Source organism: Lynx rufus, unplaced genomic scaffold (assembly GCF_022079265.1).
Source record: "Lynx rufus isolate CCGP_SWC_20201006 ecotype Redwood Valley unplaced genomic scaffold, mLynRuf1.p SCAF_43, whole genome shotgun sequence".
In the NCBI taxonomy this organism is placed as follows: Eukaryota; Metazoa; Chordata; class Mammalia; order Carnivora; family Felidae; genus Lynx; species Lynx rufus.
The window spans coordinates 1019256-1035539 of record NW_025814860.1 but is presented as its reverse complement, the minus strand read 5'-3'; the positions used below and the strand labels follow the sequence as shown (position 1 = coordinate 1035539).

General features: G+C 63.7%; 1 protein-coding gene across 2 annotated transcripts; it reads left to right on the top strand.

The window, feature by feature from the left end:
- Positions 1 to 1394: 1394 nt before the first annotated feature.
- UBE2I (ubiquitin conjugating enzyme E2 I) lies at positions 1395 to 14669 on the top strand. 2 transcript variants are annotated; one of them, XM_047097936.1, is made up of 7 exons: positions 1395 to 1499; positions 6325 to 6401; positions 6589 to 6672; positions 7714 to 7786; positions 11489 to 11598; positions 11737 to 11816; positions 14057 to 14669. In XM_047097936.1, the coding sequence occupies exons 2-7, from the start codon at positions 6336 to 6338 to the stop codon at positions 14118 to 14120; spliced, it is 477 nt and encodes a 158-aa protein (XP_046953892.1). In that variant the 5' UTR covers positions 1395 to 1499; positions 6325 to 6335; the 3' UTR covers positions 14121 to 14669. The 2 variants fall into 2 exon arrangements, with proteins under 2 accessions (XP_046953892.1, XP_046953891.1); XM_047097935.1 differs by lacking the exon at positions 1395 to 1499 and adding an exon at positions 2122 to 2144.
- Positions 14670 to 16284: the final 1615 nt, after the last annotated feature.

Here is a 16284-nt window from a genome sequence, read left to right as displayed (position 1 = left end):
GGGATCCAGGAGTGGGCAGCCCCTTTGGAATTCAGAGTCTGGGAGAGACCTGGAATTCTCACATTCTGCTTAGGGGGCCAGGCCCTCTGGCCTCTATCACCTGGGACCCGGTCACCATAGCCAGGCCCTAGGGGCCATTACTGATGGGGAGGTAACCTAGGCACAACCCGTCCCCAACCCAGCCATGCCCGGCCACCACACCGAGGGGACACCGCCCTCCCCCTGCCATCTGAAGGCTTGTGAGACGCCCTCATTTTACTCCCCAAGTAACAGGACGTCTGGAACCACATGCACTGAGCATCCGGTGGGCGCAGGACCTGTGGTCCCAGGTCCCGGGGGAAGCTGGCGGCCTCAGCACAGGGCCAACTAGGGGGTTCTGAGGGAAGGAGAGGGGAAGGGAGGGAAAGCAGGAGTGAATGAATGCAAGTCGCTTCCGCTGTCCAGCGCCCCCCACCCCATGCCGGGCAGCCTGGCCCAGGTGCCCTCCACCGGCCGCTGTCCAGGGTGGGGACCCGAGACACCTCCGGCTCCCTGACCCCAAAGCGCCCACGGGCGGAGCGGGCTGACCTTGGAAGGCACCCGCTCCCCACCGTGAGCTTGGGGTTTGGGCAGCGAGGCGGGCCCGACGGGGAGGTGCCCGGCGAGACCGGGAGGGGCCGGCGTTCGCTCCGGGCCGCCCGCCCCTCCCCCGCCCGCCGGCAGCCCCGGCGCCCCGCCCCCCACCCCCCGGCCAGTCCCCGGGTTAGGGAGTATCCGCACTACTCCTCCCGTCGGTCGGGCCGGCACTCGGCCTCCTGTACCGGGTCAACTCATTGGGCGGCTTCGACGGACGCCCCGCCCAGGGCCCGGAACTGACCAATTGCAAGGGGTTTCACAGGGCGCCGTGCTCGGGGGACCGTCACCGTGCTGCGACGCTTCAGGGGATCCTTAGGCCTCGGTGATCTTTTCCGCCCGGCCCCTGGTCCCAGCCCCAAGGAGACCTCCGGGACCCGTGCCCGGAGAGCTGCCCGCACGGCATCCGGGGAGCCCTTGGAGATCTCGGCCTCCCCCTGGCCCCGCTGCCCGCCGGCGTGTCCTCGAGTGGACACACGCATCGCGAGGGGGAGTTTGTAGACGCTCCCTCCATTCGGGGACGCGGCTCCTTTAAGGGCGCAGGTGTCCGCGGCGCCGCCTGACTGGAAAGCCGCACCCGGATCCCGCTCCCGGGCACGGCCCGGGGCGCGAGCGCGCGACAGCAGGGCGCGGGCGGCGGGCGGCGCGCGGTGGCGCGGGCGACGCGGGGCGCGGGGCGGCGGCGGGGGCGCGTGGGGCAGGCGCGCGGCGGGCAGGCTCCGCAGGCCCCGCCCCGCCCCGCCCGCCGGGGTCCTCGGAGCGCTCGGGCTGCGCGCGGAGCGGGCTCGGGAGGGAAGTCCCGAGACAAAGGGAGCGCCGCCGCCGCCGCCGCCGCCGCTTCCTCCTCCTCCTCGTCCGCCTCGCTCGCCGGGCCGCGGCCGCCCGAGGTGAGCGCGGGGGCGCGGGCGGGAGGCGCGGGCGGGGGCCGGGCTCGGGGCCTCCGCCGCCGTCGGGCCCGGGCCGAGCGGGCGCCTCTTCACCCCCGGCCCTGCCCCGCGCCCCCGCCCCGGGCAGGCCCCGCTCCCCGGAACCGGTCCTCCTCGGAGCTACGGGCGTGCGGCCTCGGCCCCGGGCCCGGGGTCGCGTCGGGCCGGCCCCTCGGCCCCCCGCCGCGCGCCCCGTTCGGGAGCGGAGAGAACGGCCCCCTGGCGCGTGCTCGGCGGCGTCCCCGAGGTGCTGCTGGCAGCGGCCGCTGTTGACAGGGACGCGAGCCTGGGCCGCCCCGCCGCCGGGGCTCTTCTCCGCCCCAGGGAAATTCGTTTCCGGGGTCACGGTCTGCACACAGACCTGTGGCGCCTGGCAGCTGGGGCGAGCGTGCACGACAGAAAGAGTTGAAAGTGGGGGATTGCAACATCGCCGGCTCGTTTGGCGGGGGTCGAGAAACCAAAACAGTCTGAGTTTTCTTGTGCCTCTGAAGAGCTCCAATTGCAGTTGGTGGGATCCCTCCCTGACGTTAGCGCTGCGCTCGAGGGAGAGTTTTCGTACGCGGTTGCTTTGTAGCCATCGAACGGAGGTCGGAACTGGTAGTTAACGTGAGTAGGAGGAAGCGAAGGGGATGGTTAGCCGGGCTCCTGCTCGTGGCCTGCAGCTGCCCCGAAGTCGGTACCACTTGGTTCGGCTGGTGTCGTTTGAAAATGTACTCGGTTCCTCGGTTTGTGAAGTTGTCCTTTTCTTTGTTTTGGAAGCCTGTAGTCCTAAGTGCTTCTCGCTCTTAAGGAAACACTTAAAAGGTGGCTTTTGGGTAGAGCGTCAACTTCACCGAAAAGGAAGATGGATCCTGAATTTGTCTCGCTTTGCTCTGGTCTTTGGTAGCGGGGGGAGGTTAGGGATGAGTTCTTCTTGCTGTTGGACCTTTGTCCGGGGAGTCCTGGCATTAGGGACCTTGCTTCGGGAACAGCCTGGGGTCCTGGGAGGTGTGTTGGGAGAGAGCAGGGAAGCACAGCCTCCGCAGGCACCTGTGTCAGGTGCGCCGAGTTTCCTGCCCCACCCCACCCCCAGGGGGTGGGAAAAGGTGGTCCACAGCTTCCCCTCCGTAATCTGCTTCCTCCTGGGCCAGCCTGTGGGCTCCTAGCGCCTTCCCCCATTTTGTTGGGAAAGTTGAGGATGGAGGTGCTCAGCTCTGTGCCCTCCGGTAGCAGATCGGGATCTGAGAAGAGCACATTCCGGTGCAGCCCACAGTGGGAGCCCTGGAGGGAGCCCTGGAGGCAGGTGGCAGGCTGGCCTCTCGTCCCTCTCAGGCTGCGACTAGTAGTGCCAGGTCGTGCTGCCCCGGCTCCTGCCTGCTGCTCCGAGGCGCTCTCCTGACACCTAAAGCTGCGGAAACGGCTCTCTCCGCTTGGCGGGTGGATCTGGGACTCTGAACGAATGGATCCGCGCGTGGCGAAAATGTAACAAACTGGCTGCTTTGTCCTGGCGGCAGGAGGCCAGTGGGAGTGGAAGCACCAGGTCTCTGCTTGGGACAGTGCAGGTGGGCACCTGAGGCTCTGCGACCCGATGGCACAAACCGAGTTTGGTGCCCAGTCCGGGTCCACCGGCCACCCCCGAGGAGGGGGCTGCAGGGACTTTGGTGGGCCCAGCCCTCATTACCTTCCACAAACCGGGACAAGCACGTGCAGCCAGGCCCTAGGACGAGGTGACTCTGGCTGGTCTTCAGGGCAGAAGAGGTGGCCCGTGGCAGGGTTGTGACCCGCGGTGAGCCAGCAGACGGCACTCAGGGTCGCCCCCCTGGCCCGGCCCCGTCGCAGCCCCTCCAGAGTGCCCGGATTGTCGGTGTCCGTGGCTCCTCGCTGTGGGGAGCGCTGGCCTGTGGTTTCACAGACCTGTTTCGTTGCCTGGCTGAGCTCAGACTCACTGGGGACCTCGCATGCCTTCGGTCACCGAAGCTCCGTGTGGGTTAATCCTGCAGAAGCGTCCTGCCTACTTGTGCTGTCTGCCCAGGGGGCGGGGGTGTGTGCTGCCACAGTGATCACTCCGAGGACGGTGGGGGGCATGGGGCCGCGGGCACTTGATTGAGAGTCCAGAGTGTCCCGTGCCCTCGGGGCTTCTGCAGGGAAGGAGGGCATTTCCACTGACCCAGCTTGGTGCTGGGTCAGGTTCCGTGCAGAAGAGCCAGTTGAGGTGAAGGGTTTGAGAAACTTGGGGAAGTGAAGATTTTCAGGTGTCAGGGTCCCTGCCAGCCTCTGGCCAGAGAGCACCTTAAAGGCAGACTGGGCTGTGCTCCCCTGTGCCCTGGCTCCCTGAGGGTACTCCGTCCACCTCATGCAAGCCCAGGTCCTCGTCTTCGGGATCATTGCCCCCGCCTTGTCGTTTTCCCTGGGCCTCTGCCTCTGTCCCAAACAAATATTCCAGACAGGTGTGCTGTCCAGTGAAGGAGGTCCCCCAGGTGTTGCCCTTCAAGGTCCCAAACCCCCATAGCATCGTGCTCCTGGCAGTCAGGTCTGCACAGGGACGGGGAAGGAAGAGGGCAGGCCGGAGCCCTGGGACGGAGCGGTGACAGAGAGGAGTTCTGGTTGGGGGTCCCAGCATGGTGCTGTCTATTTTGGACTTAATTTTGCAGTCAGGGAAGGTTGGAGCCCATTTACAAGGTGTTCTGGGGTCAGTGCCACAGCCTGAGGTGGTGGCCGGGGTTCAGCCCGTTGGTCACGTCATCCTGACAGTTTCCTGAGTGGAGGACTTTCCTTTTTGACTTTTGCTTTTTCTTACAATAACAGAAATAAACTTTCTTAGTACCGGACCCCATCTGATTGGTCTGGTGGTGTGTCTGCCACAACTCAGCCGGCTTCCTGAGACCCGGGCCCACGGATGACCCCGGAGGCTGCGGTGCTGATGCCCAGGCCCCTCCTGCCCCTTTCCTGGGAACACAGTTGTCCAAGAGCCTCCCGAACCTGTAGTGCTGGGCCCCACCCAGAGTTCCCGCCTCATGGCCACGGGGCCTGGGGACGTTCGTTTCTGACACGCACCCAGGTGACACCACCACCCGGGCCTGCCTCTGCTGAGCTGGTGGCCTGACCCCGCCGGAGCGGGGGTGAAGGGTGTGATTTGGATTGGGTTGCTGAGGCGGGTGAGGGTCAGCCTGAGCCGGGCGGGGGGGGGTTTGCACAGGCGTAGCCGACGGGGGAGTGGTGGCAGCAGCCGAGAGGAGGCCGTCCCCCGGAAGGCAGAGGGGGACGTGAGCCGGGTTCGAGTTGAGGCTCCGTGCTTAACAGGCACGTCACCTTCTGGATCTTCACTTCCGGTCGTCCTGAGTCTGTGTTGAGCCCCGGGGGCGGCGGGTGAGCCTGAGCCGGCAGGCAGGGCTGGTTTCACGCTGGTTTCACGCGTTGTCATGCATTGTCGTGGCTGGAAGGTGGTTCCGAACCCGGTGGAGGGCGCCCCTGTTGTCCTCAGGAACGTGAGGTGCGGTCCTTTCACCCACAAGAGCAGAGAGGAGACGCTCTCCTTGGAAGGCTGAGGGGCTGAGGGTCGGGACAGGCTAGGGGACTCCCTTTTTGTCTCGTTAAAGCCTTGTTTATGTTTCCGTGGACTTTGAAGACAGACTTAAGGCCAAATTCTCTAGCAAGGTTGGTGACCTCTGAGGGTACAGGGAAGTTGGGGCTCCGGCCTCTTAGGCTGTGCGGGGTGAGCGGCACCCTGGAGACCCTGAGAGGCAGCTCTCCCCTCAGGGAGCGTGAGCCAAGCGGATGGCGGGGGTAGGGGGAGCTCTGGGCCACTAGTGGGGACCCTGAAGGCACCAGGCCTTGGGGGTCTGTGGTCTGGAGGTGCTGGGGGACCTGACACCCAGAAGCGGGACTCTGAGTAACCCACTCCTGCAGCGTTCCTGGGACTGGCGGGCCCAGCGGGCAGACTGCCTACCTCTGGGCCTGCACGGGTGTCTTCTCCCCAGGGGTTCCTGGGTCCTGCTGGCCACCCCCCCACCCCCGCTGACTTTCCCGAAGTAAATGGGAGAAGAGCCCTGATCTCTCTGATGTTCGTGGAGTGCCAGTGGATGGGGAGGTGCGGTGGGGTGAGAAAGCAGAGGGGATGGAGGAGGGTCGGGTGCTGTGGGCCAGTTGCAGTCTAGGGACTTGTGCACGACGCGGTGGGCTTGCTGTCTGACCTGGGGCACCTTTCTACTCGGTTGGTTTCAAGAATAAGAGTTACTCTCTTGGCCAGACCTGAATCTAAATTGTGAGCCCCTGATTCTACACTGGGGGACTGATGCCCCCCCCCCAATCTCTGCATTGGCAGAGGGGAGTGGTCTGCCACTGCCCTGGCCCCCCACCCCGGTCCTCAGGCAGTGCTCTGGACATCCCCACCGTGTCCTTGCCTTTCCTGTGGAGACTGACGGTGGGAACCCTGTCGCTGCAGCCCTCTGCAGTGTGACAAGAGGGCAGGACAGGTGTGCGGGCGTCTGCTGGGAATGCTGGTGAACCCTTCCTGCACCGCACATACCTAGGCCTGTGCCGTGGCCCCCGGGGGTGGGATGTTCACAGGGAAGGGGCCCCACGTGGAGGTGTTCTGGGTCTCCGGAGCATCCTGGCTCCCTCTTTCCTAGAGAGCCGCCTGCGGGAGGAGGCCGGGGTCGCCCCTTGGGGACGTGATGCCCGGGGCAGACTCCAGGCTGGGCGGTTTGCTGGGAGCCCGGTCTGTGTCAAGCTGGGTGAGCGAGGGGAGGGGCGGACGGCTCCTGCACTCTGCCTGTCCTAACCGCGTGCTCTGCCCGGTCTCTTGCAGGGACTTTGAACATGTCGGGGATCGCCCTCAGCAGACTGGCCCAGGAGAGGAAAGCCTGGAGAAAGGACCACCCGTTTGTAAGGAAAGCTTTATTTCTGTGCGTAGCGGGGGGGCGGTTTCCCCCGGTGGAACCCGGGAACCCCATCACGCCTGCTCTGCTACACACTCTGTGCAGGGTGCCCTTGGGAGTCTCAGGACTGTTGTGCGAGCAGGAGGAATGAGATGCCGGGGCGTTGATGTGCCTGTGTGGTTGTTTTCTCTCAGGGCTTTGTGGCTGTCCCAACAAAAAACCCCGATGGCACGATGAACCTCATGAACTGGGAGTGCGCCATTCCCGGGAAGAAAGGGGTAAGGGGCGCCACTCTGCTGACCTGCTTCTCCGGGGGAGGGGACAGGGTTGGGGTGACAGGTGATTCCCCCCCCTCCCCCACCAGTCAGCTTTAATTCAGAAAGAAGGAGCTGTGTTGCAGGAGGGGCTGGGTGTGGCACCCCCACCGAGCCCAGGGGCAGACCCTGCTGCGTGTTCAGGGAAGAGGAGCCTTGGGACACGCTGGAGAAGGGCCCAGACGGAAGGAAGGGCCTTCCCGTTTGTCCTTCAAACCCGCTGCAGCTGAAGTAGCCAGGATATAGTGACACTCGACCTGGCGGTCTTTGAGCCTGGGGCAGGTAGCGGGGGGTCCAGTCAGGGCCAGCGTATTTGAAGCATTTGGGAGTCAAGGTCTCCAGCAGCCCCGCATCCGGCTCTTTCTGGGTGACCCCAAAGCCAAGAGGAGACCCCTGAGGTGACCTGGTTACGCCCCGGCCTTATCGCCTTATCGCCGCCACGTCCCTCCACCCGTGGCGTGGCGTTTGCGTGAGCTCAGCCTGGTGCTTCCTGACAGCCTCCTCGCCCGATGCTAAGCTGGCAGGATTAGGACTCGGCTTTGTCCTCGGACGATGTGGTTTGCTTTCTCCGTTTGCCACGGCTCCGTGGAGGGCCGGGCCCGCACCTCTGCCTTTGCTAAGCCCATTCTCGGCCCATCGTCTGAGGCTGAGGCAGGTGCGCCGTGGCCTTGTCCCTCCCGGAGGAGGCTGGGGAGGGCTGTGCTGGTGGAGCTGGCGACAGGGGCCGCTCAGGTGGAGATCCTGACCCCCGATCCTGGGTCACAGGGGGTGGCCTGCCGGCCCCCACCTGTCTTCCCGGAAGCCTAGCTCCCGCCACGCTCCTCTCCGGGGATGGCTCTTTCCGGCCCCCTCAGGGCCCGTGGCAGCCCCCACGGTCCCGTCGTGGGGACAGCCGGTCGGTTTGTGGGGCGGTGCTGGGGGCGTGCGGCAGAGGCCCGTTCCTCCTGGGCTCAGCCCGCGGCGGAGGCCGGCGGCACGCCTGACTGCACGTTCGTTTCCCCGCAGACCCCGTGGGAAGGAGGCTTGTTTAAACTGCGGATGCTTTTCAAGGACGACTACCCATCCTCACCCCCAAAATGTAAGTAGAGCGAAGCCCTCGCGACTCCGTCTGCTTCCCCACGTTCGCCGTGCGGCGGCCCCGGGGGCTCTGACCCCTGGAGGCCGTGGACCGGAGCCAGGTGCACGTGGCGGGCGTAGTCGGGTGCCGGCTGTGATCCACCGGGAGGCTCCTGGCCCTGAGTCCCCGTCGGGGATAAGGTGCCACCACTGTCTGCCCTCGCTAGGGATGGGCGTCACAAGGACCACGGTCCGGAACCCCACCTCTCGGAGGGTTTCCTTCCCTGACCCGTTGTCACCGCGCCCGTTTGTTAACACTCCACATCCAACTTGTTGGCTGCGAGCCGCCTGGATGGATAAGTCTCCGGAGAAGGCCGCGGGAAGAAAAGGCCGAGGCTGTCTTTAACGTCGTGCTACGGTTATGTCATCAAAGTGCACTTTCGCGAGACTCAGGACGGGAGGAGCGCCAAATTCCTCCCCGCTTGCAGCTGGAAGCCACCAAAACCGGTCCGTGGTTGGTTAATTAAATGAGTGAAGGCGTGCCTCGTTGTGTGGAGAAGTGTCCCGCACAGCACGTGGCCACCGGGAACGGCCTTACGGAAACATCTACGCTTGGGTCAGTAACTCGAAAAGGTAGAAGAACGTTTTCCATCATAACGGCGTCTAGCAGAAGAGTTTTAAGCATGGATAGTTAGCAGGGTGACCCCTGGGATGGAGACTTTTCATTTGGCTGGTTCTTTGCTGTTTGAATTGTTTCTGCCGCGTGGAGGTATCGCGTTGAATAGTAGCTCTGATTAAGAAACGAGACCGGTCACGGCTGCTTTCGTCACTTGTGTTCAGCTTGATACCTGAATTCCAAGCGGACTTGACAAGGCAAAAACAAAAATCCCAGCCGAAGAGCGGGAAGGGAAGACGGGCTGCAGATGGTCTCGCCTTTCTTTTTAGATCTTTTTGGTAAGGTTGTGCAATAAGGGATTAACCTGCAAAAGCCTATTTTCAACATAATTGCAACAAACGGAAGTGTTTGACCCCGACTGTTTACAATAGTGTCAAATCCAAGTGTGGAAGTTTTTGTGGAAATCGTCACACAGATTCTAGAAGTCAGGAGCACGGAGAGTAGCCGCGGCCCTTAGAGTGCCGGGGGTGGTCGGGGAGGCCGGGGCTGAGGCGAGTCGGTCCAAGGGCACCCACACCCGTCAGCAGGATGGGCGAGATGTAAACCGTACAGACCTGCTACGGGGACACGGTGACTGGGACGCAGGCCTGCCGGGCAGAGGCCACACGTGCCACGTGTTTATGACATGGGCGCAAAGCTAGTCCGGCGAATGGACCAGGCCCACAGAGTATCCCTGCGGAGGAGACAGGAATCTGCCCCCCCGCCCCAGGTAGCCTTCCAGATGAATCTCCACGTCCAGTGGAAAGAAGGAACGGTGCGGCTTCTAGAAGAAGATCGGTAGATTTCAGCAGCGAGGCACAGACGGTGCTTTGGCCCCGTAGGCAGAACATCGCTAACGGGGCTACGTCACACTGAGCACCACGTGTTCACCAGGAGAAGCCAGTGAGGGAGAGAGATGGGAGCACACGCCCTCCCCCCCCCCCCACCCGCCAGCACTGACCCTGAAGCGCAAAGGGCGTCGGCACGCCAGTAAGGAAACCGCAGGCGCAGTCGGGCCACACGGGAGGCTGTCCCCTCTTGTGCCCGCAGCGTGGGAAGAGGTGCCGACGTCCTCCCCCGCGGAGGGGCGGAGCGGCGGGGCCCTCAGACCCCACCCACCGCAGGTGTGGATTTGCACCGCGTCCCCTGGGGAGCTGTCCCCCGAGGCTGCGGAAGCTGAAGTTGGGTCTCTCCAGGACCCGGCTGCTCTGCTCCAGTGAGCGTTCAGCAGACGCGCACGCCGCTCGCCGCGGGTGGGGACCAGCTTGGTCACGGCAGCCTCATGTGTAGTGGCCAGAAGCTGGAGGCAGCCAAGTGTCCCCGATCCAAAGATGGGCGGGGGCGCCCCGGGGACCCAGTCATTTAAGCTCCGACTCTTGATTTCTGCTGGGATTGCATCGACAGCATGGAGTCTGCTTCTCCTCTCTCTGCTCCTCCCTCTGCTCGCTCATTCTGTCAAACTTTAACGTTTATTTTTGACAGAGAGATGGAGCACGAGCAGGGGAGGGGCAGAGAGAGGGGGACACACGGAATCCAAAACAGGCTCCAGGCCCTGAGCTGTCGGCACAGAGCCCGACGCGGGGCTCGAACCCACAAACCATGAGATCGTGACCTGAGCCGAAGTCAGACATTTACCCACCTGAGCCACCCAGGCAGCCCTCACTCTCTCAAACGTTAAAAAAAAAATCCAAAAAAGAAGAATGGGTAGACATTGGGGGACAGTCTACAGCAGCCAGAGGGAAGGGCCTGCAAGTACCTGAGACTGCGCGTCTCCCAACGTGATGCGGAAGAGCAGAGCCGCACAGGAAGTCAGCGGCCGGCCCTGCGGCGGAGGGGGTCTCGGCAGGGGCTTCTCTGACTGGAGGAAGCCAGCGGTGAGCAGAAGTCGGGGGCAAGGGCTTGGGCAAGGCCGTGCCCGCCACGGCTGTGCTTTCCTGGGTGAGAAGAGAGATCGACCGCCCAGATGAAATTAAAATCAGTGACTTGTGCTGAGGAAGAAGCTGAATTCAAAGAGCAGAAAGGCGTGCTCGGGGCGGGAGCAGGTTCCCGAGGGCCCTTCCTGCGGGGGCTCGAGCCAGAAGGTGTGCAGCACGCCCACAGGTCAGGAGACAGACGGGATTAACGGGCGGGAGACGCGGCCGGGAGTTTCTCCAAGACGCGGCCGGTGCGTCACGGTGAGTGAAGGTGCTCGCCGTCCGGAGGCCCAGGGACGGCTGACCTCCGTGAGGCTGCCGGGGGTCTGGGATCGTGAGGCAGTGGGAGCCGGCAGTGGGCAGCACCTCCTCGGGGCCGGATGGACTGGCGGCGTCACGTAGACGTGTGTGCGTGTGACCCGCGAGCGCAGGGCCGGGAGGGCGCAGGCTGGACCCTGGTGGCCCGGGGGGAGTCTCTGGGAGACTCCGGGTGCTGGTGCCCGGTGTGGTGGTGGTTCGGGAGTTCCGTCAAGCTGCGTGAGACCCATCGTACTTTTCGGGGCGTAATTAACGTTTTTAAGTGAAGAGAAGAGGGGACGGTGCCCAGATAAGCAGAGAGGAACGCCCTACCCTGTCAGCTGTGGTGAACGGTCCCCGGGGAGCTCGAGGCAGTTTTCCTGCTCTTCTCTGTTGTAGGATTTCCTACACGTGTTCATTTTTTAGAAAGAAGGAACTTTTGTTTTTTAAAAGAAAGAACGTGGGATCCTAAGAGCCTCTCTTTTTGGAGCAGAATTGTGTGCTTTGAAAATGGCCACTTGTTTGGAAGGGCCGCCGAGTTTCTGCCCTCAGCTGTCCCCCCCAGGACCGTCCTCACCTGCTGTGCTGACTTGGGGAGGGACGTGAGGGGTGGGGATGCCCAGGACTCGGCTCCGTCCGCCCACTGTCAGGAGGCAGGGTCCGGGCGAGCACATGGCTTCGCCTCCCAGTCCGGGACAGGTGCACGCCTGCCCCCGCCCCCCACCTACTGCCACCTCACGGCCACCGTCCTTCGCCAAATGCCTGGTGGCAGCAGGTCGCCCTGGTGCAGGGAGATCGCATCATCCTGCCAGACGACCGCTGCCGCCAGAAACACGTTTCCTTCTTCCCTGTGGTCCAGGCAAATTTGAACCACCGCTGTTTCACCCGAACGTGTACCCTTCGGGCACAGTGTGCCTGTCCATCCTCGAGGAGGACAAGGACTGGAGGCCGGCCATCACGATCAAGCAGGTACGGCGTGCAGGGTGCTGGCCTCAGCCTTCCTGTGGGGCCAGAGGCCTGTGGTCTTTATCTGAGGCCGAGGCCGATGTCCCAGAAAAGCTTGCCTTTCAAACCGCTGACCCCTGTGTTCTCTTGTCTCTCACACAGATCTTGTTAGGAATACAGGAACTTCTAAACGAACCAAATATCCAGGACCCAGCTCAAGCAGAGGCCTACACGATTTACTGGTTAGTAGCGGTCTGGCGCTGCTTGCTGTGGCCACTCGCTGGCCTGCATGCGTTTCCCCGGAAGTCTGGTCCGGGCAGCCCGTAAGAAGGGGGAGCCGCAGGCTGGCTGTGGGTGGGAGAACAGTTCCTGCCGCTCCGGGCAGCCTTCGCGAAAGGCCGTGAGACACCAGCTGTAACGGGGAGACCGAGTGAGGCCGCCAGGGAAGCGTCTGAGGCCAGGAAGCAACCAGGACAGGCCCTGTAGGCAGCAGGAGCTGCAGGTGCAAAGGGCCTGTGGTGGGCAAGAACGGGTGAGCGAGGGCTGGCGTGGCCACGGTATTGTTGGGCGGGGTGGGGCGTGGCAGGAGGTGAAGGTCAGGTGATATGGGCCTCTGTTGGCCACTTTGTCCCTGAGAAGCTGTGGCTGGGCAGACCATGCGTTTGGTGAATCTCAGTCCGGCGCAGAGGAAAGGGCCCCCAGGTGCGGGCGCCAAAGGAGGCGTTTCCAGTAGCGCAGCTCCCCGGGCCCCAGATCTCGCGTCACGGCTCTCCTGTGGCCCTGCTTCCCACACCCTCCTGGGCCTGCGTGTGGGCCGCCGGGGAGTAGCCCTTCCCTGTGTGGCACTGTGGTGGCCGGTGAGTCCCGTGGGCCAGCGTCCACCACCTGTGCCGAGGGAGAAAGGCCAGGTGTGTGTTAGGGTGGGCGACAAGTTGAAACCTGGTGCTGTGAGCCTGGCTGGATTGTTAGCAGGGCAGAGGCCTCCTGGTTGTGGGGTCCGGCATCCCCTGGCCCTGCCAGCCAGCTTCCCCGCTGGTCTGGGAGGTGGGGCTTAGGCCTGGAGCGGGGCTCTGGGACCTGCAGGGCTAGCATAGGGGGGTAGAGGTCAGGCAGGGACGTGTTCCTTCCAGGGGACATTTCTGGAAGCCGTGGGTGCAGAGGGTGAAAGCCGAGGGCAGGACCGTCCTCTGGCCGCCCTGAGCAGCAGGCTAGACGTCCGATGCCTGCCTGCGGGCAGGAGCTTGCAGTTGATGGCTCGGGTCCCTAGGCCCAGGCGGGGCGAGGCCCGCATCCCCAGGGGCGTGTTCCCGCCGTGGCTCGGCTGGAGGTCACGTGGTCCCTTGGCAGCTGTGTGCCAGTGGCTCATGAGATGCGTCCCCCTGCTCTCCGCCCCCGGCCGGGCGCTGTGCGAGGTCACCACGACCTCTGTCTGCAGCAGCCCGCTGGCCCAGGCCTCTGTGAGGCCACTCATGACAGTGCACGCAGAGTTCTCACGACAGACCAAATGGTCTGCAAAGCCAAGGTCTCCGTGGCCTTCAAAGAGCTTGCTGCCGGCCCTGGCGTGCGCCTCGTTGTAGGGGTGATGTTTGCGGTGGCCGGTGGTGGCCACGGGCGCCATGGTGCCACTTGTGAGAGGCTGGCCTTTCCGCGCCTGTGTCCGTAGCTGCCGGGGCGGCAGCAGGCGCTGCAGGGTGGGCGGCCGCTCGCCTGGGGCCGCTGAGGGTCGTCCCTGCGGGGCCCGGGCTCCTGGCCGCCCGTCACGCCACCCCTCCTCTACGATTTCTCCCGCCAGCGGCGTGCGCTGGAGCACTTCAGAGCTGACTTGACTGCCTTCTAGCTCCTTCCAGAGCCCCCTAGGCAGCTGCCTCCATCCGGGGGGCCCCGGGGCCAGGCCGGGCTATTGGCTGGGGTGGGAGCTCACGCGGAGTGGCCCAACAACAGAGGCTTGTCCTGTGGCCTCGACTCCTCGGCTCTCGTGGCCCTTTGTCCCTCCACCCTGGGAGCCCCCGCACACCCCGGGGCCCGGGCCACAGGCGACCCAGAGCAGCGCCCTGAGAGGCACGCTTGTGGAGAGCACGGCTTGGAGGGACCCCTCTCTTCCGGAGAGCACTGCACACTCCCAGGTGCGTCCCCGCTGGACGCGTGCTGTGCCTCGGCTCCTTGGGTGGGGGGGGGGGGGTCCCAGACCAGCCCTGGAGGTCATGGCGGTCCCCTGGAGCCCCGTGGGGAAACCGGCACCAAGTCCTGTCCGCCTGGCCAGCAGAGTGGTGCCCGGCAGTCTGGGTTCTCTCTCCAGAACTGTCGCTATGATTTCAAACCGAGAGGTGCCGGTGGCCGGTCAGATTCGTAAACTTCGCTGCGCCCCACCCCCACCCCACCCCAGGCCTTCCTGACCGCGAGCCGCCCTCTGAGCCCGCCCGGCCCTGGGCCCCCGAGGGGGCTGCACCTGCTGACTGACGTGTCTCTCTCTTGACCTTCTCAGCCAAAACAGAGTGGAGTATGAGAAGAGGGTTCGAGCACAGGCCAAGAAGTTTGCACCTTCATAAGCGGCGACCGCGTGGCAGCGTAAGAAGGAAGGGATTGGTCTGGCAAGAACTTGTTTACAACATTTTTGCAAACCTAACGTTGCTCTGTACAATTACTAGTCGCCTGGGGAGGGTTGGGCGGGCGCCACTTTCCATTTCCGCCACCGGTACACAGTCCTCGACTCGCTGAATTGCCCGGTTTTTCATACAGGGTCTCTTCCTTCAGTCTTTTGTATTTTTGATTGTTATGTAAAACTTGCTTTTATTTTAATATTGATGTCAGTATTTCAACTGCTGTAAAATTATAAACTTTTATACTTCGATGAGCCCCGAGGAGCTAGTTTCCTAGTTTCCTTTGCTCGCGGATGCAGGCATGCTTCCCACAGTGTAGAGCTACGCCCGGCCTCAGCTGGCCTCCCTCCCGCCTCGGTCTCCGCGCACCCTGGGTTGTGTTGCTTACGAGCCTCAGATCCAAAGTCAGCCGGCGTCTCGTTCCCGCATCACTTCCTTTGTGTCTATATGGCGTTTTGTCTGTGTTGCTGTTTAGAGTAAATAAACTGTTTATATAAAGGTTTTCGTGGCATTATCGTCATTAAGAGCGTGGGGAGGCGGCCTCGCGGGGCCCGGCCCCCCACGCGGCTGCAGGCCGGCGGCGCCCAGCTCGCGGCCGTGCTCGGCCCGGGCCCTGTGAGGAGCGCTGTGTACGAGGAGGTGTGTGCCCGGGGGTTGTCTCCCGAGCCCGGGTCTTTGCGCTCCTCAGAGGGCGGGTCTGGTCAGGGCGGAACTGGCGTCCGGAGCCTCCCGGAGCTGGCACCGGCCGGTCCGAGGTCCTCCGGGCCCCAGGGAGGACCGTGCGCAGGCACTGGCCGGAGCCCTGCCTGGGGGGGGTCCTGGGCGTCAGGATGCCCCGGAGGCAGGTCCGAGGCCACTGTGCGCGGGCGCTTCCTTTTTCCTGAAGGGCTGTTCTCAGAAAGCACCCCAGAAGCTGAGCCTGCCGCGCAGCTTCCGGAGCGGGCCGCCTGCTCACTTGGGCCCAGCCGGGAGGTGCCGCCGACGCAGAGGGGGACAGGCCCAGTGCCCCGCGGCCTGGTGCCAGCGAGGTGGGGCCTTGGCCCCCTGGTCCCAGGGAGCACGGTGCGGAGTAGACGGGAGGCCCGGAGCCTGCCCTGCGCCGGCTGACCTCGCCTTCCCGGCCGGCTCACCTGTGTGGCTCCGGTGCGGGGACCCGGCCGGGCCAGAGGGGTCCCCGAAGGGGCGGGAGCTGGTCGCCAGGACCCTCGGTCAGGAAGGGCACCTCGACTCGCCAGGCAGCAGGATGGCAGTGGGCTGGGGGGAGGGGGGGCGCGTGAGGCCCCCGTCCACAGCGCCTGCGTGGCCCCGCGGTCCCAGTGCCTTGCTCGCTTGCTCGGCTGGACGTGTAGCTGAGCTCGACGCTTGATGTTGGCGATGTATTTTCTAATGCGGAGGGCCCCCCGGGGGACCCAGCCGGGTCGTGTGTGTGCGAAGCCTCTCCCAGAATGTCTTATTTTGTAATGACTCAACTACACTTAGTAATAGCCACACGTGTATATGGTTAATATATATGGAAATTCAATATATTTTCTAGTTAAAGCATTCTGAAGTAATCGATGTTTCTAGCAAATTGTCATGACTTCGACTAATGAAATGTCCTCTTGTGCCACAGTCCTTGGCTTAACGAAGATGTAACTCTTGTAACGGGGGAAGGAGGGACTGTGCCCGTCCTGTTTCTGCTGTGAGGGAAGAGCCTGTTCCCGGCATGAGGCGCCTGATACTTAGTAAGGAATTGTGGGCAATACGTTAACCACTGTATCTGAGAATCCTCTAATTAAAACATTTCCACAAGTGCTGCCTGCAGGCTGTGTCCTTTCCTGCCCTGTGCCGCGCGGGGGGGCGGGGGGGGGGGCTGGTCCCCTCTGTCGTCCCCGCTGGGACCAGGCGAGGGCAGCGAAGGCAGGGAACACATCACGTGCTGACCCTGGGCGCCGGAGGAGGGTGTCCCTCCTGGGGACCCCTGGCCGGGCCTCCACAGGAAAGGGCGTCGAAGTCCTCAGGTGCCCAGACGCTGACCGCGTGTCAGCCCCACCTTGCGGCTCCCGGGACAAGCCGGCCACCGGAAGACGGGCTGTGGGTCCCCGAGAGTCCCCCCTGGCCTCCCTGGACTGTC

Excerpts from the sequence above, each read along its gene's own strand:
- UBE2I (XM_047097936.1), top strand. The coding sequence starts at position 6,336 with ATGTCGGGGATCGCCCTCAGCAGACTGGCCCAGGAGAGGAAAGCCTGG. Across the intron at positions 11,599-11,736 it reads CGGCCATCACGATCAAGCAG|ATCTTGTTAGGAATACAGGA; the intron begins GTACGGCGTGCA and ends TCTCTCACACAG. Across the intron at positions 11,817-14,056 it reads GAGGCCTACACGATTTACTG|CCAAAACAGAGTGGAGTATG; the intron begins GTTAGTAGCGGT and ends TGACCTTCTCAG.